This window comes from Schistosoma haematobium, chromosome 1 (genome assembly GCF_000699445.3).
Source record: "Schistosoma haematobium chromosome 1, whole genome shotgun sequence".
Classification (NCBI taxonomy): domain Eukaryota; kingdom Metazoa; phylum Platyhelminthes; class Trematoda; order Strigeidida; family Schistosomatidae; genus Schistosoma; species Schistosoma haematobium.
Genome location: NC_067196.1, coordinates 32,376,346 through 32,402,867, shown reverse-complemented (window position 1 = coordinate 32,402,867; position 26,522 = coordinate 32,376,346). Strand labels below are relative to the sequence as shown.

At 40.5% G+C, this 26,522-nt stretch overlaps 1 protein-coding gene across 2 annotated transcripts in view; it reads left to right on the top strand.

Moving 5' to 3' along the window:
- Window positions 1-7,762: 7,762 nt before the first annotated feature.
- TAF5_1 (Transcription initiation factor TFIID subunit 5) overlaps window positions 7,763-26,522 on the top strand; it is a 42,165-nt gene continuing 23,405 nt past the window's right edge. Inside the window, exons 1-9 of one of the 2 annotated variants that reach the window (XM_051216053.1) lie at window positions 7,763-7,831; window positions 7,868-8,078; window positions 8,114-8,198; window positions 8,240-8,591; window positions 8,624-8,821; window positions 9,097-9,245; window positions 9,719-10,074; window positions 14,131-14,554; window positions 16,948-17,828. In XM_051216053.1, coding sequence (XP_051073745.1) covers window positions 8,172-8,198; window positions 8,240-8,591; window positions 8,624-8,821; window positions 9,097-9,245; window positions 9,719-10,074; window positions 14,131-14,554; window positions 16,948-17,553 — 2,112 coding nt within the window. In that variant the 5' untranslated portion in view covers window positions 7,763-7,831; window positions 7,868-8,078; window positions 8,114-8,171 and the 3' untranslated portion in view covers window positions 17,554-17,828. Of the gene's footprint in view, window positions 7,832-7,867; window positions 8,199-8,239; window positions 8,592-8,623; window positions 8,822-9,096; window positions 10,075-14,130; window positions 14,555-16,947; window positions 22,222-26,522 lie in introns of those variants that run through there. The other variant, XM_051216052.1, reaches the window with a different exon arrangement.

The following is a 26,522-nucleotide window of genomic DNA, read 5'->3' as shown; positions in this document are numbered from 1 at the left end:
ACCCTTACGATCTCCTCGACTCTGTCTTTTGATTTCTCTGGGTGGGAACGAAATATATATTAGAAGGTGTTACTGGTAAAAGCGTTGTCAAACACTGAATACCTGTGTCATCTTCAACACTTTTCCATAGACTCTGACTCAACTAGTAGTGTTCGAGTAAAGGGCCCTTACGAGGTTTATGCACTACTGAGGTACACCGCAGATCCTCCCGGTCTACAGATTCAAGTGCTGCTTTTAAGTCAGAAAAGACCACCACTGTCGGATGGCGATAAGCATACCTGTGTTCTAAAAGCTGGCGAATGGTGAGTATGTGGTCAGTGCAGCCACGACCAGGTCTGTTCCATTCAGGCTATTTAGGAATGGTGGGCAGCTGCAGGCCATCTGAACTGCCTTTTAAAGTGTTCCGTTCACTGTTCTAAACGTCTCAACTGGGAGCAGTCAAGAATGTCATTTTTCGAGATTGTCTGACTTACACGTGACTTCTTGATTCCGGTTCCTTTTATTAGTCTGATAAGCTATCCTGTGTTACCTACACCAGCTACCTTTTCCATCTCTTACTTTCGTTGCCCACCACTGTTCACCATCGTTCCGTAGACTTTCAGTTGATCTAGATGTTAATTTTTTTCGCTCGTCATCGTGTTCGGAGCCTGATAGGATAAGTTCACGAGAGTATATTGGTGCGAAAGTTGTAGCAGAAATCCACAGGTTTCTCGCGACCCTTTAGTCCAAATCACTAATAGAAGTCATCGCTGCTTCCACAGATGTTCGAATATCTTCTCAAGCAACATCTGCATCAGCTTCGTTTTTGAAATTTCATGGAATTTACCTTCAGCTTTCTCGTCGCTCACTTCAACTCGGATGGGTATTTTTAATGTGGCTTATCTCTGTTCAGTGAGGTGCAAGCAGATGCGTACTCGTAATAGAACATGATCGGAGTCCAGACAGGTTTTGAAGAACGAGTGACAGTCTTCTATCGATCTTCTCAAACGATCGCCGATGGCAATATGGTCTATTTGAGTCCATCGTTGGTTTGGTGAAAGGGGTCGCCATGTAAGACGATGTCTCTCTTCATGCTTAAACTTAGTGCTTGTTAGAAATGAAAGATTTTCTGAGCACAGTAGCAACAGAAGGTCACCTTTATTTGTTTGGTGAGCCGGAACACTAAAACGTCCATCTAAATGTATTTCTGCTTGGTTCAAGCTATCAACTTGGGCATTAAAGTCACCTGCTACGAATACTATGTCTGAGTGTTTAGCTTTCTGAAGAAGTTCAGAAAGCCTTTTGTAGAACCCACCTTTTACTTCATCCTGGCTTCCTCAGGGGGAGAGTAGGCAGAAATTATCAAAACGTAACGACGTCTGTCCCTATCCTTCTGACTTCTTACGGAGCCGTTTATCCGAACAGCACATGGACGACTGTTAACGGAAATCCATATCGATAGTGTTGTTCTACCCTCGTCCTTAGTGCTATGCCTACACCTGTCAGTTCACGAGAACTAGCCATCGGATCGCCAGATACACGGAGGGTGTATTTCGTCCGTCCTCCGTTTTGGTGAGATGAGGTTATAGATCACCAACGTAGATGATCTATGTCGAAATGATTGGAGGCCTACTCGAGTTAGACGTGAATGGTGTGACGAACCAATTAGCGTCGAAGTCACACCTCATGGTCAGCACCTTACGTGGACTACCCCATTGACGTATCGAGGTACTATAGATGCTCTGAAGACTGTACAACACAAAGGACGTTATTACAGAAATATATTAGTTAAGGTAGATACAAGCGAAAGTAAGACCACTGCTGCATGGACCAGTCCATGACATACGATTAACTAATGCGCGTTGGTTGTACATGACCTTCGCAGGGAGCGATGATCTGTTCGACATTCAATGATCCAGCTGCAGGATGATTTGGCTAGGGCTCAGTGACATTTCACTGGCCCTACAATACTCCCCCACCAGATTCAACGGCCGTTTGAATCGGTACCAAACATGTTGGGAGCAGTCGCGCGCCGGAGAGTGCTAAACGAATATTATAAATCCTCCAGGCACGATGAAGTCTCTAAAGGATGATAAACGGTGGGTGCTGCGTGTTTGTTCGGTTAGTGAACAGAAAAATATCGAAAAGAACATAAGAAACCAAGAGTGTCACTCTGGACTCATGTCAATGATACCCGTGAAAAACGCTGTCAGTGTTGGGATAGAGGCGACAATATCGTTTTCAGTTTGCAGGAGATTCGCTCGACTGCATAAACCGATTGATATTGTCTTCAGACCACCAACTGAACTGGACAGGTTGTAAATCGTCGAGTAGTTGAACAGCCGACTGATGTACCGAAATCGTCTGTTAAATAACATCCATGAGGAAACAATACTTCATAAAATGAAGTACGAAATCGAAGTAGAATAACTACGATAGTTCGGATGTGTTACAATGTCAAGTCTAAATAACATCGTTCTTACGTATACTGACTGTTGCACCGAACGTTCGTTTAGGTATTATTAGCGTAACAGTTGGATGTGTGAATAAAAACATACACGAAAACTATGGTTGGGTTCGTGGAGAATTTTCGAGGACGTTTAGATATTTTTCAAACCCGTATGGCATGTAAATAAACCGAAAATGGAGTTAAAATGACTGTCGTGTAATAAGGAAATCGAGGCATGTTTTAGCGTGTGAATTAATAACAAATACAAGGAGTATAGTAAACATTAATTAAAATGGTGACCACCAATGTAACTAAGGTTTAGAGGGTCCAGGTAACATGGCCATTTCGTAAAAGGCTGATACGAAGAGCTTATTACCTAGCGTTAAGCGACATTAAGTACGACAAAGTGTGTAATTAAGACGTGGACTAAGAGTGCTCGTGTGCATGCAATATGTTTTACCACAGTATGTCGACTAACGAGTCATAAATGTACATGATTTCGACTAAAACTTGACGGCAGTGACAGAATATATGACTATATTACGTGAAAGCAGCTACGAAATGTTACCACGCATCATAAATATAGTATGAAATAATCTAATGAAATTATGAGACTCGCCTGGGTTACTCTTGCCTCTAAGTAATGAAGATATGAAGTAGGTAGTATATTGAATCTGGATTATGTACGAGGTACTGTTGATTGAACTGTAGACTGAATTTGTATAAGTCCAGACTAAAAGCAACAAACCCAAGGTCCGAAGGCGAAGTCGTACTGCCGACTGTAGAGAGGTGTGACAGCGGTAAGGTGTTTCCTTCAGACAACCAGCATGACAGCGATTCTGCCTTCCCACAAGGAGGGGTGGGGTGGGGTGAGAAAAGGTCGACCCTAAAAATGCACACCTCGCCTTATCCCACGGATATCCGTCTCCGGCAGTAAGGTTTCAACAAGTACGGAGCTAGCACAAAAATTGCTCACAAAAAGGTCGTGTGTGACCGACCTCAAGCAGTTGTCCCTTGGGCATCGCGGTCACGCTCACAGGTCACTAAGACCACTTCTAGTCCGATTTCCTTTTCAGGTACCTCCAGAACAACCCTTCCACGGTGTGGGCAACCGGGAAGTGGTAACCGCCCTCATACCTCTACCAGCACTCAAGACCACTGTATTCATGATCAACCTCCGTCTTCACTTCCTATTATTCCTCCTACATCGACTTTCAACTCTAAACTTCCTTTTTCGGCTTCCTCTTCAAATGTCACCATAGCCAGCGATTCTAGTGCTCAAAACACTGTCCCAGGTCTACTGAAACCTCGCTCCACATTACACTAGCCTTCAACGTACGCACCGTATGTCAAATCGGTCAGCAGGCTTCCTTGGCCAGAACCCTAGAATCTCGTACCATTGATGTATGCTGTGTCTCCGAAACACTCATACAGGATCCCAGTGTGGTCATTCACTTAACCTCACCTCGGCAAAACGGAGAGCCAACGAGATACACCCTCCGTGTATCTGGTGACGCGATGGCCAGCTCTCGTGGACTGGCAGGAGTAGGGATAGCACTAAGCATGAGGGCGGAACAAGCACTGTTAGAATGGATCCCCGTTAACAGTCGTCTATGTGCTGTTCGGCTAAACGGCTCCGTAAGGACTCGGAAGGATAGGGACACACGTCGTTGCCTTTTCGTCGTTTCCGCCTACGCTCTTACCGACTGCAGCTCAGCTGAAATGAAAGATGAATTTTACATAAATCTATCTGAACTTCTTCAGAAAGCTAAACGTTCAGACATAGTAATTGTAGCAGGTGAATTTAATGCCCAGATAGGTAGTTTAAACCAAACAGAAAGGCATTTAGGTGGGTATTTTAGTATTCCGGCACAACGAACAGATAATGGTGATCGTCCGCTGCAACTATGCTCAGACACTCGTTTATTTTTAGCAAACACAAATTTTAAGCATAAGGAGAGACATCGTCTAACATGGCGACCGCCTGCACCAAACCAACGATGGACTCAAATAGACCATATTGCCATCAGTCATCGTTGGAGAGGGTCAGTAGAAGATTGTCGCTCATTCTGGAGTACCTGCTTGGACTCTGACCACGCCCTAATACGGGCACGCATCTGCTTGCGCCTCACTGGACGCAAAACAGCCACAGTAAAAAGACCCATTAGAACTGAATTGAGTAGCGAGAAAACCAAAAGTAGGTTCCATGAACAACTGAGGTCACACTTAGGTAGTTCTGAAAACGAGGTTGACCCAGATGTTGCTTGGAAAGAACAGCTGTGCAACAAGCAGTGACATCTATTAATTATTTAAACCAAACAGTCACAAAAAACCAAAGGACTTTTAAGTCTATTGCACTGATGGATTCTCGTAAACTCATCCCATCAGGCCCTGAACACGATGAAGAGCGTAAAGAAATCAGATCTAGGTTAAGAAAAAGTCTAAGAAACGACCGTGAGCAGTGGTGGGCAACGAAAGCAAAAGAGATGGAAAAGGCGGCGACCATAGGGAACACAAGACAGCTCTACAGACTAGTAAGAGAAACAGGAATTACTAAGTCAAGCATAAGTCAGACTATTTCGGAAAAAGACGACACCCTCATCTGCTCTCAGTCTAGACGTTTAGAACGATGGGCGGAACATTTCAGAGAACAGTTCAGCTGGCCTTCAGCTACTCTACAACTACCCTCCATTCCCAGACAGTGTGAATGGAACATTGAAGTAGGTCCCCCAAATCTAGCAGAAGTTCAAAAGGCTATAGTTAATCTGAAACGAGGAAGGGCAGTTGGTCCAGATGGATTGGCTCCAGAGGTTTTTAAAGATGGTGGTCCAATTTTAGCGATTAGGTTGACTAATATTTTAGCTAAGATCTGGGAGTTAAATCTTATTCCATCTGACTGGTCACAATCACTTATCGTCCCAATATATAAGAGAGGGTTAAAATCATCCTGTGTCAACCATAGAGGGATTAGTTTAACTAATATAGTATCTAAAATACTAGCCTCGATAATTATCAGACGGCTAACTAAGACTCGTGAACTGCAAACACGAGAGAATCAAGCTGGCTTCAGACCTGGTCGTGGCTGCATCGACCAAATATTCACCATTCGTCAGATTCTAGAACACAGGCATACTTATCGGCGTCCGACAATGGTGGTCTTTCTTGACTTGAAAGCAGCATTTGACTCTGTAGACCGCGAGATTCTGTGACAGTGTCTGTCATTGAAAGGCGTACCTTAGAAGTACATAAACATTGTCAAGGCTCTTTATTCGAACACTACTATTCGGATCAGAACTTATGAAAAGTTGTCATTTGATTTTTCATCCTCAAATGGTACCGTCAAAGCTGTCCACTATCTCCATTTTTGTTGAACTTCATCATAGACCTACTGATGGAAATAACATTCTCGTCGACTGAATTCTCGGGTATTGATCTCCTTCCAGGAGGTCCACTTATCCACTTAGAATACGCAGATGACATAGTCCTGTTTGGTGAAGACGCTGACAAAATGCAGAGTCTTCTGGTAGCACTAAGCAACAATCCCAGAATGTTTGGAATGCACTTCTCTCCCTCTAAATGCAAGTTGTTGCTTCAGGACTGGTCTGCATCAACACCTGAATTAAGGATAGGGAGCGAAGTAGTCGAACACGTTGACAACTTCACTTATCTTGGAAGTCTGATCAACCATAATGGGCTGGTGTCTGACGAAATCTCTTCACGGATTCGAAAAGCTCGTTTGGCTTTTGCCAACTTACGTCACCTATGGCGAAGGGGAGATACTCATCTAGCAATTAAGAGACGAGTATACTGCGCGGTAGTTCACTCTTTTCAACTTTACAGATGCGAAACGTGACCATTAAGAGTAGAAGATACTAGTAAGCTACTAGTATTTGACCACAGATGCCTTAGAAATGTTGCTCGCATCTGCTGGGATCACCGGGTAAGTAAAAGTGATGTTAGACACAGGGAATCAGGGAATGGTGGTAAATCAGTTGATGAGGTTGTTAATCTTCATCGACTGAGATGGTTGGGCCACGTGTTACGTATGCCTGAACACCGATTACCACGACGTGCAATGCTAACCGGTGTTGGAGACGGTTGGAAGAAAGTAAGGGGAGGCCAAATCAAAACGTGGCATCAGTGCTTGAAGACACTAACTTCTAGTCTGAGCCATGTTGGTAGATGCAGACTACTTGGTTGGGGTCCGCGTGACTATGGTTGACAACAGTTGGAGACTCTTGGTGAAATGGCTCAGAATCAGTCACAATGGCGTCGGTGTATACACTCCCTGTCTTCTCTTAAACTAAGAGCTCAAAATCGCTTCATATCTTTCTTTCTACGAACTGATTCTTTCTTCCTATACTATATCCTTATGACAAAATATGGCGTACGGACGTTTTTGGATTATAATCCACAAACCGCGTCAGCATGGCCATCGGGGATATGAACAAACAACCCAACGAATTTTGTTGACTTAAAAATTTGTCCTTTATGTCTTCGTCCTGAAGATATGAGTACAATGTCTTCAATCCCTTTTCAAATGATAGAGTGGCATGCATGTACTTGTCTTAATTCGGTCAATTTACTTATCCTCCACATTTTTTGAATCCCTGCATTTTCGGTCTATCTTCTTTTGAGTGGCAAAATATAGATCGATAAAATGCTTTAAGACTACAAGAGAGACCTGATGTGGTACTGCGGTAAAAGAGAACACAGGCGGGGATAACCAAATGAATTTCAATACAACATTAAAAAAATTCTTGATAAGATCTGAGGACCACACAATGAATAATATATTTGAAAAATATCCATAAATTATCTCAGACTTTATCGTTTCTTCATCCCTTAATCAACCACTCTCTGTTCTCATTTTTCTCTCTTCGATTTTCCCAACCTTCTTCCTCCAGGTATCCCACTTTCGATTGGCGATACATACTATTTATATCTGTTGATATCAACAACACACATCACAGTACTACTTCTGAATAATGAATAATGGATTATCTAAAACACCAAACTAATGTCAATGGACATTAGATTGATCAGTACGATTCATCCGACTTTTAACCACAACATAATACTAGGAGGGCTGCATATATTTACAGTGTATGTGTTGCTAATTAAGATGCTCGATAATGAGTGAATTCAGTAAGAACTTAATTGAAAATATTGCCGTGTGTCTAAATAATTAACCAGACCGAAATAAGCAGTAGCAGTAGATAGAGTCACTTTGTATTGCGAACGAATGGACGTCGAAGAGGACATACGTGGAAATAGTACTGAATTAATATACTTAGTAGTCATATGTTTGACCTCATCTTGCGTAATTCAAACTTTATTACGCGCTCGTATAAATAGTACACGTCTACATTAATTACCACAACCACCATTTTAAAATCATTTGTAAGTACATCAGATTACTATTGGATATTCATTAAGGTCGCCGCCTCTTTTGGTATAATCGGAACACAGAAGACAATGGGCTCGAATGAGGAAATCCTAAGTGCTCTGAAGATCCTCCAGAAGTACAATTTAAAAGTAGAAGCCTTTGGACTTTAGTATTGTTTTTAAAGGAATCGGAGCTTGCTTTAAAACAAGAAGCTGGTCTCATTAATGAAAAAATTGCTGAGGAGTTTCTGAAATTTAAAGCGTCAGTTCCTTCTACTTTTTGTTACGATCCTTCAGTCAAGTAAAGGATGAACCAGAGAACTTTTGCGCTAACTACCAGTCTATTCTCACATTTATGGATTCGGTTCCTGATGTACATAAAGTAAAAAAACTACTTGGTTCTAACGGGTTGCGTACCTTCAGGTGGAGTTGTCTACGTTACTCTTCCCTATTTTTGTCCATATGTATCTCCGTCTAATCAGTGGAAACATTTGTGGAGAGGGTAATTTCATTCGTTTTCTTATGAAGACAGCCAAAAAGTTCCTCGTAACCTTCAGGAAATATCAAGAAGATTTTTACCAGTTAGATATTAATATGCTATCGAACATTACTAGTTCACAACACTTGTCAATGAATCCTTTAATTGAATCGTTTAGAGCTTCCGAGTTTGTTGTCAGTGTTTCGGCCGAGTCTTATTCACTTCTGCGTCAGTTTCTTCAAGATAAAGAAATGAATGTCATTCAAAGTATTTTAAAGGAACAGTTATCACTTGAAAGTAAGGATGCACTACATGTCTCAAATCTCTAGTCGTCAATGGCCCTCCTAGGTCAAAGCTCCAAGTCGATTGCCGTCGTGGTGCTTTATTTGGCGAGGCTCACTTTGACGCTAACAAAGAACCTGTTTTGTATGGTCTTCTAAGAGATCCTACATTAGACTTACCAGCCGAAATGGATACTGATCCTGGCTTCAATGACATTGATGGGAGCAATGTAGATAATAACGAAGGTAATTTGCTCCTGAAATCCCTCACATAAAATTACATTCATATACTCAAATTGCAATATTTTGTAATGACGTATTCCTGTAAGAATATAATTTATACCTGCCAAACAAGCACTAAATTTGGCAATTTATGTTTAAATGCGATTGCATACTCACTTTTATTGCAAATATTTTCTAGTATCCAGAGGACTAATGACATAATATTGTAATTATTTCACTCTAATAGTGATTAAAATGTTGCCCAAAGTGATATGTATGTTCCTGGTTGTCTTTTTTAGATAACGGGGATCAGAGTGTTGCGAAAAAGAAAAAACGGAGGGATGGTATGACGTCAGGTTTTGGACATCCTGGTAGACCATCTCTTTCAAAAGATGTTAGCAAATCTGACTCCAACTCTCCAGCTCTTGATCGAATTCCGCTGCCTAAGGTAGTTTCTATCTACTTGTTGCTTGTTTTATAATCGATTGTCATCAATTTGTTTTGGAAGAGCTTTGTATTTAGGATACCGAGATTTCTAAAGTTAGCATCAGTTTAGTCCCCTAAATCACATTTAGTTTGCTCTGTCCCGAAAGCCTGTTGATACTTGAGTTCTGTGTACGTTTGTTCAATGATAGATGTTTTTCATGTGTGGACTTATGTCGCTTATTCATACTCAGTACTTTCATTGATCGTGTATTTTAAAGGCTGTATTTTCTAAAAGTTATTTCAAAACAAAAATTCAAACTAAATTTGGATGTAGATTAACAAAAAGTCCGCAACCACCATTAGTGATGGTGGTAAAGAGCTTTTTCTCTGTAAATTCCATGTATGAAGGTAAGTTGATTGTCAATAACTGTATACTGTGGTTTGCGACCATTAATACTTCTATGTTCTAGCTGTTGTTTATTTATAATTTTCTAGCTGCGCGAGTCATACATTGAAAGCAAACAAGCTCTTTCACGAGAGATATCTACTCTTCTACGTAATTATCAACAGCGAAATCCACAAAAGTCATCAATCGGTACAAGCACAGTCCTTTATACAATATGCAATGCTCAGGCTGGTGAGTCAACCCTAGCTATTCGAAGAGGTGGTGTTACATGTTGCAGTTTCAGTGATGACTCATCACAACTAGCTGCTGGGTTCGGATCAGGTCGTATCCGTGTTTGGTCTTTAGGCCCCGAATCATTAAGGCGTATGCTTCCGGCTTCAGAGTTGAGCTTACTGGATAAAGATGACTCTAGAGTAAAAACTAATATGTTATATGACGAAAATGAGTAAGTCATTTTTGAGTGTCTATTTGCTGGTCGTCGTTTTCCGAGATTTTCTTAAATAGTTCCATTTTCAGACAATCTGTTACGTTATTTTTCTGCTAAATATCCTATTCTATGTACATACGTACCGATTGTACATTGCACTTGACTGAATGAATCATTCTATGTAGTTTTATTAGGTCTAAACCTTCCACTAGTTAGTCAGTCATAATCAGCATAGGACCCGCCACAAGTGTGTATTAGTTGGAGTAACCATAATCAACACATGGAGATGAAATTAACAAGATTAATACCGATGAGCTGAAATGACTGTAGTAGCACCGATAATAAGAGATAACTTTGAGAATATGGTTCGAGAATAAGGAATGAAATGATGTAATTCCACCTTCTGTTGCTTTAAAAATATAACCTCCATTGAAATAATAAAGTAGATATGCAGCTTAATTTATTTACTCTTATTTTGCTTACGTCAATTATAGTTTGTAACTTCTCAATGTTTTTGGCTCTTATACTGACGATCGTCCTCGTTATTTAAATCAATGGTTTCTTTTTAACGAGCTGAAATAGTTACTTTGAAAGGCTGTCTGAATAAACCTGATATGTGTAGCTATTCATTCTTAGCAAACCGCGCTGGCGACATATAAAAAGCAAATAATAGTTGAACAATAGCAATTCACCTATTCGGACTCATAGAAGCCGTTCAAGGTATTGACCATAATTCATTTAGAAGTCCGATACAGAAACTAGATTACTTGAATTGTTATAACTTAGATCTAAAATGATGTAAGACATCATAAACTACATCAATAAAGTATTTGCATGGAGTTCCTATTGTGAAAGAAGAACAAAAGGGTGAATATAAACAAGGTAGTAAGTGGCAGCTATAATTTGCAATCTCTTCACTCAACAAGTTGGTGACTTCATGACATTGTCGACGTAAGTGATTCAGCACAACAGTTGTTGGCTTGTTATTTCCATCGTTACATGTTTATATGGCTCCTTGCAACCCATCGAAGCCCGTCAGTCTACTCCGAGTGACCGTGAGTTCGACCACAAACGAAGAATGTTACGTAAGGAAATCGGGCAAAGCTTGCGTAAGGACCAAGAAACCTGGTGGCCGGAGAGTACTAATGAACTGGAAGCAGCAGCTGCATCTGGTAATTACCGGAAGCTCTTCCAACTCATCCCAACCACTGGCAGCAAGAAGTCTGGTGTGAGCGAAACAATCTGTGAGGATGACGGGATGCCAATCACTAACATCCATCGACGTCTTGGACGATGGGCAGAATTCTTCGAAGGGCAGTTCAACTGGCCTGCTGCTCCGGCAACATCGGTCAGACTGTCCTGCCCTCCGTGGCCGGTGACGACTGATCCACCAAATGAGGCGGAGGTCCGCAAGGAACTCCAACTCTTGAAGCGTTACAAATCACCTGGCCCAGACGACTTACCTCCGGCTCTTTTCAAAGATGGTGGTGACTTTCTGACTAAGGAATTGACGACGTTGTTTACAAACGTTTGGTTCGGGTTTTGAACAACCTACGAAGTATGACGGAAGGCAATAGCTTGGACGCAATCGGAAGTAGACTTATCCCCCGATAGTTGTTACAGGAACGACGTGAACCCTTTTTAAAGATAAGGACAACTATCGACTCATTCAATGACGTTGGTACACTCTCTAGCTCCCAAACCTTTGTAAACAACGTCGTCAATTCCTTAGTCAGAAAGTCACCACCATCTTTGAAAAGAGCCGGAGGTAAGTCGTCTGGGCCAGGTGATTTGTAACGCTTCAAGAGTTGGAGTTCCTTGCGGACCTCCGCCTCATTTGGTGGATCAGTCGTCACCGGCCACGGAGGGCAGGACAGTCTGACCGATGTTGCCGGAGCAGCAGGCCAGTTGAACTGCCCTTCGAAGAATTCTGCCCATCGTCCAAGACGTCGATGGATGTTAGTGATTGGCATCCCGTCATCCTCACAGATTGTTTCGCTCACACCAGACTTCTTGCTGCCAGTGGTTGGGATGAGTTGGAAGAGCTTCCGGTAATTACCAGATGCAGCTGCTGCTTCCAGTTCATTAGTACTCTCCGGCCACCAGGTTTCTTGGTCCTTACGCAAGCTTTGCCCGATTTCCTTACGTAACATTCTTCGTTTGTGGTCGAACTCACGGTCACTCGGAGTAGACTGACGGGCTTCAATGAGTTGTAAGGAACCTGAAGTAACCCAGTGCTTATAAGCGGGACGTTTTGCGAACCCACAACTGACTGTACCCGCCATTTTCATGGCGTCATGCAATTGCAACGAATGTTGATCTATACTTCTCAGTGGGATGATAGCTAGCCTAGAAGCTAGCTCGGTTCGATACTTACTAGCAACAGAAGTTGCAACCAGCTTGCTAATATCAATCCGTTGATGGCGGTCACTTCGTTGTCCACTGAAAAGTAAGGTAAGATTGGCGCAGACCAAGGCATAGTCAAATTCCAGATAGGTACTCCAAAAGGAGCGGTAGTCTTGTACACAACCACGCCAGTGGTAGCTGATCGCGATGTGATCAATCTGAGTCCAGGCTTGGGATGCAGAGGGAGGACGCCAGGTGGCACATCGGCGATGACTGTGCCGAAAGTTAGTGCTAGACAGAAACAGATTGTGGTCTGTGCACAGTTGCAGTAGACGGTCCCCGTTATCTGACCTGCAACCAACGAGTCCCCATCGGCCACCTAAACGACTCTCTTCTGTGCCTAGACACCCGACGTGAGCATTCAAGTCTCCTACTAGTACTACAATATCTGTCGAACGTACTTTCTGGAGAAGAACAGATAACTGGTGGTAAAACTCATCCTTGATTGCATCCGGACTGCAATCTGTCGGAGCATAGGCGGAGATGACGAAAAGACATCGTATCTCACTCCGATTTCTTCTCACTTTGATGGAACTTTCTAATCTAACAGCACATGACCGACTGTTAATGGGGACCCAATCGATTAGTGCTGCCTCGGCTCTAGCGCTTAGTGCGACGCCAACGCCAGCAAGACCAGACGAAGTTGCTACAGGGTCCCCGGATAAGCGCACGTAAAACAAGCTTTTCGAAGCGACAGATGAGCGAATTTGTAGTACTTCACCAGAGTCTTGAATACGGGTCTCGGATAGACAGCAGACATCGATATTAAGACTTTCCAAAGACATAGCCAGCCCTATATGTTGTCCAACCTGCATAAGTGTGCGAATGTTGAAGGTACCCAGTTTGAATGGTGCAGGTGGTTTTAGAAAAACTGCTTCAGTACTCATATTCAGTGGTAACATACAATTTTCAACCGGACAGTGACTCGAGAACGTTGAGATAGAGTAGAATTTCCACCATGGGCGAGCTGCTGTATAAGTATAAAAGAGAGTGAATAATGTGGTAAATAATAATAATAATAATAATAATAATAATAATAATAATAATAATAATAACAATGATAATAGTAATAATTATCATTTGAATCACTTGATTGTTATTCGAAGCTTGAAAAGTAGTTTCCATAATTATAGACAGTTCAACATATTTGTGTGTGGGCTGTGATACTGCCCGAGTGCCCAGACCGTAGCAGGGTATCTTCCTTAACTGAAAGAATTCTTCTGGTTGTACCTTTCCGTTTCCCCATATATTATTATTATTATTATTATTATTATTATTATTATTATTATTATTATTATTATTATTATTATTTTGTCATTACACTACTTTACACTAATCTGTGTGGCGCATATATATGGTGCCCCCTTGTACCAATATTTATGTGTTCTAATAAATAAATAAAACAATGGCTTGTGTATGATCCCCAACATTTTCATAAGCATTATTAGTTAGAATTTCCACCTCAGGTAAATTGTTGCTGTATACAAAAATTCACCAGGTACCCCTTTTAATCACTCAAATTTTACTCGCTTTCGTATTGCACCCTCATTACATAAAATCTTGTTTTCGTTTGGACATCAAACTAGTTATCGTAATAAAACCATCGTCTATCTTTTACAAAAACTTGCATAAAAGTGATATGTATCTTAATTGTGTGTACTATTTTAGTGAGACCCACCTAACTCGGGATCTGCTAGGTCATCTTGGCAGTGTGTTCGGTGTTGCGTTTAGTCCTGACCGACAACTCATTGCTTCAGCTAGCTCAGATGGCACTGTCCGATTATGGTCCACATTAATGTGGGGTGGTGCTCTAACTGCATGGCGTGATCATCTTCTACCTGTTTGGTGTGTTACTTGGGCTCCCACATATGGTCACTATATAGCGACAGGAGGAGCTGATCGTAGTGCACATTTGTATGCAACTGATCATGCACCAGATGCTTTGCGTGTTTTTGTTGGACATAAAGGAGATGTGACGTCAGTGTGTATACATCCAAATGTTAATTATCTTGCAACTGGCAGCGCTGATCGAGCTGTACGCTTATTTGATGTTCGTTCTGGAAAGCTAACAAGGATCTATACAGGTCATAAGGTAAGTGGTTCATATTAACAGTTGGATTCGGGTTTCCTCTGAATAACCATCTATTACTGGCTACTTTCGAAGATTACCTTTTGTTTTTTAATCATAAATGTTTATCTTTGTGTACACTAATCTAAGTATATATAAACAGGTAACTGAGTTAATGAAGAAACAGAATGATATGTGTTTGTATCACGTTTACAATTCAGTACAATATCGATATATCAGTGGTATATTTTAGGACCATCAAGCCAGCAATTCTGACGTTAAATGCAGAGTAGTAGGTAAGTATGGCGAATCAATTGACAAGATAGTGTATCTCTATCTATTGAGGTGATTGGGACATATATTACATATTCACAACCACCGAATACATCAACGCGTGATGATGGCTACTGTAGGAGCAAGTTGGAAGAAACCTAGGGGCAGTCAAACTAAAACATGGCATCAGTCCATAAAGACGCGAACTACTGAACTGAACGATGTATATATGTGCAAACTACTTGGTTAGGGTCCGCGTGACCATCGTAACCGTTGGTTTTAAACTTCGAATGACATGGTTTAGATTTGTTTGCAGTGGTGGAGTTGCGTCCACTTCTTATCTTCCCCCTAGATCCTAAGTTTCTGAATTCTTTATAATTTTTTTTGTTATACCAATTTGTATTTTCTCGAATTGTGTATTGATTACCTAGTTAATATTATTCCTGTTACTACCCGTACTACTATGGGATTTAGCCTGATAGTTTGACGTTACTGTGGTAATGGGGTGCAGCAACTTGAACCCATGTACACATGTACCAGGTTCTACGTTGGGTTTGACTAATTGACTAAGTTGTATGGCTCCAAATTTTCAACCACCAAGTTATGGCTTCAAATTGGCACACTATAAACAGCGTAGTACGGGGGAAATTATTAAGGAAAATATAAAAGGATTAAGCATACAAATGATACTAATACTAGTGGGGGAGCTAAATGATAGAAAAGAGAAAAAGTGAATAAATTTTAGTTGGAATAAAACTTAAGAAGTGATTCGATGTTTAAGACATAAAGGAGAATCAAAGATGAATCAATGTTCTATACAACTTAAGCTATTTGATTTTTGATTTTGATTAAGTTTCAAACTACAATCAAGTTATCTCCAGTATCATATAGGATATTGACTAATAATCATCAACTTTACTAACGAACACGACTCTAAAAGCGAATTTAAATTACAGACTAACCTCAGTTTTCGTGTCGTTGCGTGTTCACATATCGAGAGTTTAGTAATGTACGAATCCGAAACTGAGGCACACAAATTGACTTTCAAAGGTAGTGGTTCTACTCAAGTTACTTTTCCTTAGGTGTGAATTTTTGTATCGGCAAGTTAGGATTCAATACCTGTCAATTAAACAATAATTTTCCAAGTAGTAAATGCACAAAATATTCATTGAACTTAACGTGATCTTCTTGCTCATTCGGAAGATTAAACTTTCACAGAATGTTTGCTTAATATTACTACAGCCTCATCTATTTTTAGTTTAGAAAACATGGGCATTAATTTTTGTCAGGTTTCACATTTTTTAGAGTAATTTTAATACAGGATTTCTTCAATAAAATCGATAAGGATTAGGTATCATCTGGTGTAGTCGTTAGAAGCATTCCATCAAAAATTCACTCAAAAGTCTTTCCCCACTCTCAAACGTTTAGTACCATCATTTATGCTTTTATTCAACATAAATATAAGGCCTAATTACCTCATTCCCCCAAGAGCTCCTGAGATCCGTTTCCTGGATGATACCAAGTATAAATGTGGTAGTAATTATTTATTGTAAGTTCTCATGCTTTACCTCTCTTCCGATATCAATATGTATGAATAATTGGAAAATAGAAGTTGAAAATAAACAAGTTTTGACAATATTCTTAGTCTATCACTACGCACGAGGATTTCTTTAAATTAATATTATGAAATCGAGAGGATGAAAAGCGAATATCCGGCGCTTTAACCGGGCCGGTAGACATGGTGAGTCCACCTAGGGGAGTTAGAAAACCCTGATTCCAAACCAATGGTACACATGGGCTCCAGGATCCTGAGAGAAAAAAAACGTATGAACATGTTGTTGGTTACCGGCTACCATGGGACTGCATCTCCTTACGTTACTCCACTGCCTTGTGGACCAGACCTCTAGGTCAAAGGCCCAGGTTGTTCACTCCTGAGAAAACCACTTGCTTCGGTTTGGGAGCCCGGGCAGTATCCCAACGCTCACACAAATCAAATGACTTGTGTGGCGCATATATATTTGGTGCTTCCTTGCACCAATGTTTATGTGATTAAATAAATAAGTAAATAAAGTAATACAATATATTCGTTGGTCTCATTTCCACACAATATGCTATATTCACTGTTTTTCTCTCCAATATTTCAGGGTTCTGTTCAGAGTCTGGCGTTTTCACCTTGTGGTCGTTATCTGGCTAGTGGAGGTTGGTGTGGTACTACATGTCTTTGGGACTTAGGGTCTGGACAACAGGTTGGTCAGCTTGGAGGTTATTCGGCATCTAGGACTTCTGTAAATCAGCCAAGTAGTGATTGTGACTCTCAGGAAGCTAACTCAGACTCAAGTCAGTGGTTGACTGGTCCGGTTGTATCTCTCGCATTTTGTCCGGGTAATTCAGGACGTTTGGCTTCGGGTGGTCTAGAGGGAGCTCTACGAATATGGAATACAGTTAGTGGTTGGTCAACAGCTGTTACTACTCCAGCTACTGGTAATAACGATGATAAAAACGCCAAAACTAATCTTTTGGCATTGCATCGATTCACTAAACAGCAGTTTGTCCGTCAAAACTCTAAAATTAATAAAAGCAGTGGAGTCGGAGGTCATAATGTTTTAGGATATTATTCTTCAGCGACTGGTCCTGATGTTTCTGATGCATGTGCTAATGAAGTGTTTTTCACTAGACGTACCTCAGTCCTCGGACTACACTATGTTCATCCTTATTTGCTTTTGGCAGCTGGACCATATAACCAAACCTGATTGCTCTAAGTAGGTATTCTTAATGTACAGTTGATTTTTATATTTAATTCTCAAACATTATTTCGACACTTATTGTTTAGATGTCTTTTATGCTACTGCATTTCCATAAAAGTAGTTTATGTTATGTCTCTAATATTTTCTAGGCATCAGTGGTTTTTATACGTTCGTTACTACGATATTTCATTTACCTATCCTCGATTTTCCGATTGTTTCATTAAACTACTTTGTAATTAACCAGCATCATGTACAAAGTGTAAATTGATTTTTCAAACAGAGATACTTGTTTTTTATTGTACTGGTGTTTACACCTAGTAATGTCATGCAGTCGTAATCAACATGGGGTCTGGCACAAATATAAAGTAACTCAATTTACAATTAAGTCATCAATAATGGCGACAATATATTTCGAATAAATTGAATGGAAGCGTGATTATTAAAACTTAAGATTCAGAGGAAGACCCGTACTGGCAAAATATGTTCCACTGCAACCAACTTTGATTCATGTCACTAAGAGTCTGTCACTATAAATTATCTTGAAGATGTAAACCTAGAAATCCCCATCTCCTGAGACAGTCATGAATTGATCCCATGTCCTAAGTTTGTTCGCCCCGAACTTTTTTCGACTTAATGCAATGTTAGCGACTATTGTAAGTTGATGTACGTGGTGGTTAAGCATCCTAAACTCACCTTTATGATCCTACATCATCTACTGAAGACATTCTCAATGGTATACTGTTTATGGTTCAGAACAAACATACAATGAAAAGTGGGGGAGCTTCAAAGTCAAGTTTAGAAAGTTGGTTACAGATTGTTTGATGGGTTTATGACGCTGTTCTCTCAGGATTATCTTGCACTTCACTTGCATCAAGTAATGATACAGTTATAGATTATTCGATTGGCTAACTCATTACTCCTGTTCATGGATTAAATGTTACTCGTGTTTAGTCATGTAACTGTCAGTATCTTAGAATAATTGCAGATAAAACAATATTCAACGTTTCTTACATCTATCTCTCTGCAATTCACGAAAGTTCGTATTTGTTTTTAAAGGAAATACGGCGAAAGGAGATGAGCTACGAAGATATAAACAAAGATGGATAAATTAACCCTTTCTGTTGGGCTCTGAATAAGATTACCTAGTCCTTGCACCAACGGATTATGAGTATAGGGGATGCTAACCAAATTTCCTGGGCTACCCAAAATGATAAATGTTGGAGAAACACTAAAATTGAATAGTTGGACTGTATTCCTGAAATAATGCTCAGTTTTCTCCCACAAACGGGCCGTTAATTTACTTTAGACTAATATTTACACTAGAAACCCTCCTAGCGTCTATTCTACAGAACTTCGACACAACTCGGATCAAGAACATGTGACTGGCCTGATCATAGCCTAAGTATATTACCAACCAACAACAATAATAACAAGGGTACGAAAGTATATAACGCATCTAATACCTGTCAGACTGTCTACTAGTCTGACTAGATAAACCAATCATTATTTCCTCATCCACAGATGATGGAGAAAACTACCTGAAATTCTAAATGGTATTCACACTGTTAAGTCTTTTTCCTCTGTCAATTATCACGTGACAAATTTACCAATCACAATACCGACTTACATGACCGTGTTCCTGCGTTAAACCAATGACATGTCAACCAGCACTATCAGCCTTGCGTCAACTCTGAGTTTGTATTGTTTCTCAAAATAGTCACTTATCACCTAGCCCTACCCATTGAGTCCGGAACACAATCTCAACCTCCACTGTATTTCATTTCAGACACACGTAGTTTATATACAAGCAAACCAGATCGCATCATACCATAAAAAGTAAAAATTACACAAGACCGAGCCAAAAATGGCTGTCAGTGTGAGAAACCATAACTAATGGATTGGGAATAACTTAGGAATAGTAAATTGTGAAATAATCAATAGATAAGTTGAAAGCTTATGATAAAAGAAATATAAATCTATATAATTTAGTCACTTAACAGTTATACAATGAGAATATATATAATAACAGTCTACAAATAGTTCTTGGAAGTTACCCATAATTTAATTTTCGGATACAACACCCCTTTTTCGAAGCATTAAGGATAATAAAGACCATAAGGACTTATTCAGTTAGTTTTTCGTCGAATGCTGTGCGACCGCTTGGAGGTGTTGTACACTTTCTCCTGCTACTTGAATCCTTTTTAGTTTAATTATCCAATCCAGTTAATGTGTTTAATAGTATAGCCGGCTTTAAATCACTTTCAGTTTCCCACTCTTGTCTGGTCGGCCGTAGTTGGTTTTCATATCGTACCTATATCTTCTCTCCAATTTCCACTTCATAAATGACTTTTCCTTCAATACGGATTATTGTTCCAATCTTCCAGGTTGGCTTTACTCCATAGAAATCTCTTGTGACTATCGTTTGCCCCACACTGAACTTTCTGGACAATACACCGTGTTCCTTATTGAATCGTCGTTCCTGAAGAGGCTGGTTTTAGGTCTTGGTTTCATTTGTTCTATTAATATCTTAATTTCCTTTTCAAACATCGTTTCTGCTGGGCTTTCTTAATTATTTGTTGCTGGGTTTGGCGTTGCTCAGTAGGTTAACAAAAATCTTTGAATTACATCCTCCTCCCCCTCCCTCAGCATTAATTAGTGTTCTTTAGCGACTACAATTATTTCAAGCCTAGGATTGCAGTCGGTCAGCAACAGTGTAGAGGATAAAATTCTTTTTATTTCGTCGAAAGAATTTCGACATTCGTTTGCGCAGTACCATGTTGCTTAGCTATCAAAAGTTGGTTTAATGGGCGTCGCAATTTGTTCATGTAAGGTACGAACATACTATAATATCCAACAATCCGCAAAAATGAACAGAGCATTATAACATCAGTCGGTCTGGGCATGTTTTTGATAGCATTTATATTACATGGATCTGGCCGACAACCATCCTTATCAAATATATATCCAAGTTATCTAACAGACTCGAGCGGGAATTCACACTTTTTTTTTGTCACTGAAAACCAGCTTGCAATATTTTATTGAGCACAACGTCCAGCTGGCCCATTAGTTCTAGAGTTGAAGAACCAATAGTTATGGTATCCAAATAAACTGATACACCAAGGTTAGTATCCATTTCAAATATAGAAGTAAGATGTGCTTTTTTTCAAATATAACCTAAATATGGGATTGAAGCGGAAAAAAATCTTTCCTAGATATTTACAAATTTTGTTAATTTGACGAACTGTTACGTAGCTAAGAGCTTCATTTCTCTTTTTAGTAAATATTGTCGCGTACATACATTTATTTTTAGTGAAAAGGATTTATAGTAGTTAGAAGTATTCGAATTAATGTGCTCAATAAGAATTCCGAAATAGTGCAATTTGAGACAGTTAGAAATAGATGAACACAAATGAACGTATTATATTTGGAATTCATAATCAGCGGGAATTCGAGTCCAAAGGAATCATTAGTTCGTACAAGTACTACAGGATTATATATCCATTCGAATTCACTTTCAGAAAACTGAACTCAAAGTGAATTTTCACTTTTGTGATTTTCTCCATCTTTTTGAGTACACATTTTAAATCTTGAATCACACTGACTGAATTTCACTTGCACCCACTAAGATTAAGTGCGTTAACACCATTATTCTATACTCTAACGATCGATAGCCTACAAAACATTCTCACTCTTTCCCAAGTTACCGATCAGAACACTGAAAAGACCAGCCGATTTCTTCGTGTCATTCGGTATTCTTTATGTATTTTCCAAAACCCACGTGATTGTGGACATAAAATACACGATCACAACTCACCATAAAAAATTCAATATATTACATCACTAAGAGCAAATTCGCGAAACAGGTTTACAATTAGATGAAGCGACGATTAATTAATTGGATATGAAGAAATCCAGGTAGATTTAAACGAATCGTATATAAAACCTTAAAATCAAACTGTGGATCATTAGAAAGATTACAGTCGATTAGATGTTCAAGTATGTTCAAGAGTAGGTGAACTGGTAGACGGATATGGATGCGACTAGACGTGGAAGCTTATCTTTTATGTATACAGAAAACACATTCTTACTACTGAACGTTATTTTCAGTTTTGCTGCATAGAATGTTCTTTTTGTCGCTATCGTTATACGATTTTTGATTACATCAACTCGGATACAGGAACATGTCTCGGTGTGATTCTACAAGGGTGAGAGGAAAGCAGTTACGAGTTCCATACTCGGACATCTAATCGACTATAATCATTCTACTGATCCACAGTTTGATTTTAAGGTTGTATATATGATCCGTCCAAATTAATTAATTGAATAAAAGTTTACGATTAGGACAACAATAAAATATCATAAACCGGCTGTTTTTCTGAATACACTAAAAATACATATACTGATTCTGCAGAAAATAACTTCCAAAGTTTCAAATTTCTACTTAGTCTATTTATTCTAATCCATTGATTATTATTTAATTATTTATTTATTTGAACATATAAATATTGGTACAAGAATGCGCCAAATATATATGCGCTACACAAAACAATGAGAATTTAAGGGGAAGGAAGAAAAAGAAGAGAATGATAACGAAGAGATTGATGTAAGGTGGTGTAATAATGATAATGGTGAAAACGGGGGAACGGAAAGGCACAATCAGAAGAAATCTTTCAGGTAAGGGAGACACAACCACTTTTTATGAAGAAAGTAAAAGAAGGTTACAGCAGGATCGCCACTGGCTTCTATTCTGAGCTATATCTGATAAGGTCTCTAGCCACTGTGTCTCACCATCTCTCAGACCCCAACCAGGGAGTCGTGAAGGTCCAACACAAGCCAGTCCTTTGCAGCTTCCTTTCATGCCACGACACCATGTCATATACTGACCACCTCTCCGCTTTTTCCAACCAGTCCCAGAGTCGGAAAATAATGCATGACCTGGAATTCTCTGGGACGACATTCGTAGAAAATGTCCAAGCCACCGAAGTCGGTGTTTCAAGATGGTGACATCGATTGCATTATCATCTCTGTGCCCGAACACACGATGCCGAACCTCTGCATTATTGACATGGTGTTGCCACTGGATGTCAGCAATCCTTCGGAGACAGCGATGATCGAACACAGAGAGTCGTCTAACGTCCTCAACTTGGAGAGGCCAGGTTTCACAAGCATAGAGCAAGACTACTCTCACTGACGCATTGTAGATCCGAACTTTCACATCCAGACTGACATCACGAAGGAACCAAAGGTGACCCAGATTGGCATAAGCCGCTCTGGCTTTCACTCACGCCACCACCAGTACTTATGCAGCTACCCAGATACATGAACTTCTCGACTACTTCTATTTGTTCACCATCCAGGGCGGGTACAGGATTACAGTCCTGCGAGTCTTGTAGAAGTACTTTGCACTTCGAAGGTGCAAAGCACATACCGTATCTACGGACACTGATTGCCAAGTGATTAAGTGCGCATTGCATGCCTTGGGCATTATCGCACAGTAAGACGATATCATCCGCATACTCAAAGTCGAGAAGTCTTTCTCCAGGCAACAGATCCACGGCACCATTACTTACATCCGTCAGAGCTGTTTCCAGAATGTCGTCGATGGCAAAGTTGAAGAGGAATGGTGAGATTGGGTAACCCTGCCTAACCCCACTGCTCAAATGGAACAATGGAGAGAGGTGGTTGTATGTCCTCACTCTGCCTGAGGTGTTTTTATATAGGGCCTTTAAGATGTTAATAAACTTCCCAGGCACACCCTTCTTCAATAGACAATCCCAGAGAACAGTCCTATCCAACGAATCGAAGGCAGCCCTGATGTCAAGAAACACTACGATTGTTGGCCTTTGATACATATGACGGTGTTCTAACATTTGGCAGAGGGTGAAGATATGATTAATACATCCTCGACCAGAACGAACCCCAACCTGCTCCTCGCGAGGCAATGTTTCTCGGGTTTTGAACAACCTACGAAGTATGACGGAAGGCAATAGCTTGGACGCAATCGGAAGTAGACTTATCCCCCGATAGTTGTTACAGGAACGACGTGAACCCTTTTTAAAGATAAGGACAACTATCGACTCATTCAATGACGTTGGTACACTCTCTAGCTCCCAAACCTTTGTAAACAACGTCGTCAATTCCTTAGTCAGAAAGTCACCACCATCTTTGAAAAGAGCCGGAGGTAAGTCGTCTGGGCCAGGTGATTTGTAACGCTTCAAGAGTTGGAGTTCCTTGCGGACCTCCGCCTCATTTGGTGGATCAGTCGTCACCGGCCACGGAGGGCAGGACAGTCTGACCGATGTTGCCGGAGCAGCAGGCCAGTTGAACTGCCCTTCGAAGAATTCTGCCCATCGTCCAAGACGTCGATGGATGTTAGTGATTGGCATCCCGTCATCCTCACAGATTGTTTCGCTCACACCAGACTTCTTGCTGCCAGTGGTTGGGATGAGTTGGAAGAGCTTCCGGTAATTACCAGATGCAGCTGCTGCTTCCAGTTCATTAGTACTCTCCGGCCACCAGGTTTCTTGGTCCTTACGCAAGCTTTGCCCGATTTCCTTACGTAACATTCTTCGTTTGTGGTCGAACTCACGGTCACTCGGAGTAGACTGACGGGCTTCAATGAGTTGTAAGGAACCTGAAGTAACCCAGTGCTTATAAGCGGGACGTTTTGCGAACCCACAACTGACTGTACCCGCCATTTTCATGGCGTCATGCAATTGCAACCAATGTTGATCTATACTTCTCAGTGGGATGATAGCTAGCCTAGAAGCTAGCTCGGTTCGATACTTACTAGCAACAGAAGTTGCAACCAGCTTGCTAATATCAATCCGTTGATGGCGGTCACTTCGTTGTCCACTGAAAAGTAAGGTAAGATTGGCGCAGACCAAGGCATAGTCAAATTCCAGATAGGTACTCCAAAAGGAGCGGTAGTCTTGTACACAACCACGCCAGTGGTAGCTGATCACGATGTGATCAATCTGAGTCCAGGCTTGGGATGCAGAGGGAGGACGCCAGGTGGCACATCGGCGATGACTGTGCCGAAAGTTAGTGCTAGACAGAAACAGATTGTGGTCTGTGCACAGTTGCAGTAGACGGTCCCCGTTATCTGACCTGCAACCAACGAGTCCCCATCGGCCACCTAAACGACTCTCTTCTGTGCCTAGACACCCGACGTGAGCATTCAAGTCTCCTACTAGTACTACAATATCTGTCGAACGTACTTTCTGGAGAAGAACAGATAACTGGTGGTAAAACTCATCCTTGATTGCATCCGGACTGCAATCTGTCGGAGCATAGGCGGAGATGACGAAAAGACATCGTATCTCACTCCGATTTCTTCTCACTTTGATGGAACTTTCTAATCTAACAGCACATGACCGACTGTTAATGGGGACCCAATCGATTAGTGCTGCCTCGGCTCTAGCGCTTAGTGCGACGCCAACGCCAGCAAGACCAGACGAAGTTGCTACAGGGTCCCCGGATAAGCGCACGTAAAACAAGCTTTTCGAAGCGACAGATGAGCGAATTTGTAGTACTTCACCAGAGTCTTGAATACGGGTCTCGGATAGACAGCAGACATCGATATTAAGACTTTCCAAAGACATAGCCAGCCCTATATGTTGTCCAACCTGCATAAGTGTGCGAATGTTGAAGGTACCCAGTTTGAATGGTGCAGGTGGTTTTAGAAAAACTGCTTCAGTACTCATATTCAGTGGTAACATACAATTTTCAACCGGACAGTGACTCGAGAACGTTGGGATAGAGTCGAATTTCCACCATGGGCGAGCTGCTGTGTAAGTCGAAAAAATAAGTATAGACAGAGTGGGAATAGGAGAGGGTGGATAATGTCGTAGTAAATAATAATAATAATGATAATAATAATAATAATAATAATAATAATAACGATGATAGTAATAGTAATAATAACAATAATTGTAATGATAATAATTTGAATCATTTGATTGTTATTCGAAGCGAGAAAAGTAGTTTCCATATATATAGAGAGTTTATCATTTGCGTGTGGGCTGTGATACTGCCCGGGTGCCCAGACCGAAGCAGGTAGTTATCTTAGGGCCCACACCCTGAGCCTTTGACCCAAAAGTCTAACCCACAAGGCAGTGGAGCATCATAAGGAGATGCAGTCCTATGGTAGCCGGTGACCAACGATTGGTTCATACGCCATTTGTTCCCGCAGGATACTGGAGCCCATGTGCACCATTGGTTTGGTATCCGGTCAAAGCGCCGGACATTCGCTTTCGTCCTCTGATTTTCGTAAAGAACACCCCCGCCACGAGAAGGCAGTGAGTAGGACTTCTCTGGCAGAGACTGTATACGCGTGGCCGTGTGAGAGTATTTCGAGAGGGAGGACGGACCCACCTCGCTCTCGGCCGCACCAGGGCATTTGGCGGCTCGTACCAGGGCATTTAGAGGCGATTTTCACTTTTGCCCCCAAATGCCCTGGTACGACCCCAAATCCATTGAAGCTTATATTATTTATCTTCTTAATGCTCATGTGACAAAAATTCTCTATAAGCTTTAATTTTATATATATTTTTTAACATAGATAGTTTAGTCAAAATGACACTGTAATTGAACATATTGTCAATCACATTTTATTTTTAATTCTGTACTTTCATCATTTATTATTGTACTTTGTTTAAATACAATAAATTATGTAGTTATTTCTCTTTCATATATAAATTGATTACTTTTCACAAGTTATTTTCAAGATATCCATAAACAATATGCATCCAATTATTCCAAACACAAGATCCATATCATTGTCATGTGAATCATTTAAAGTGAAAATATTAAAAGAAAATATAAAGAAAAGAAAACGAAAGACGTTTCGCTTTATTGTTTCACAATTTTAACAAAACTTTATATATATATATATATATTAAGGTGTAGTTTAGACCTATGAAACACTTTTTTGTATATCTTATTTAATTAGCATATAATTAAGCAGAGAAAAA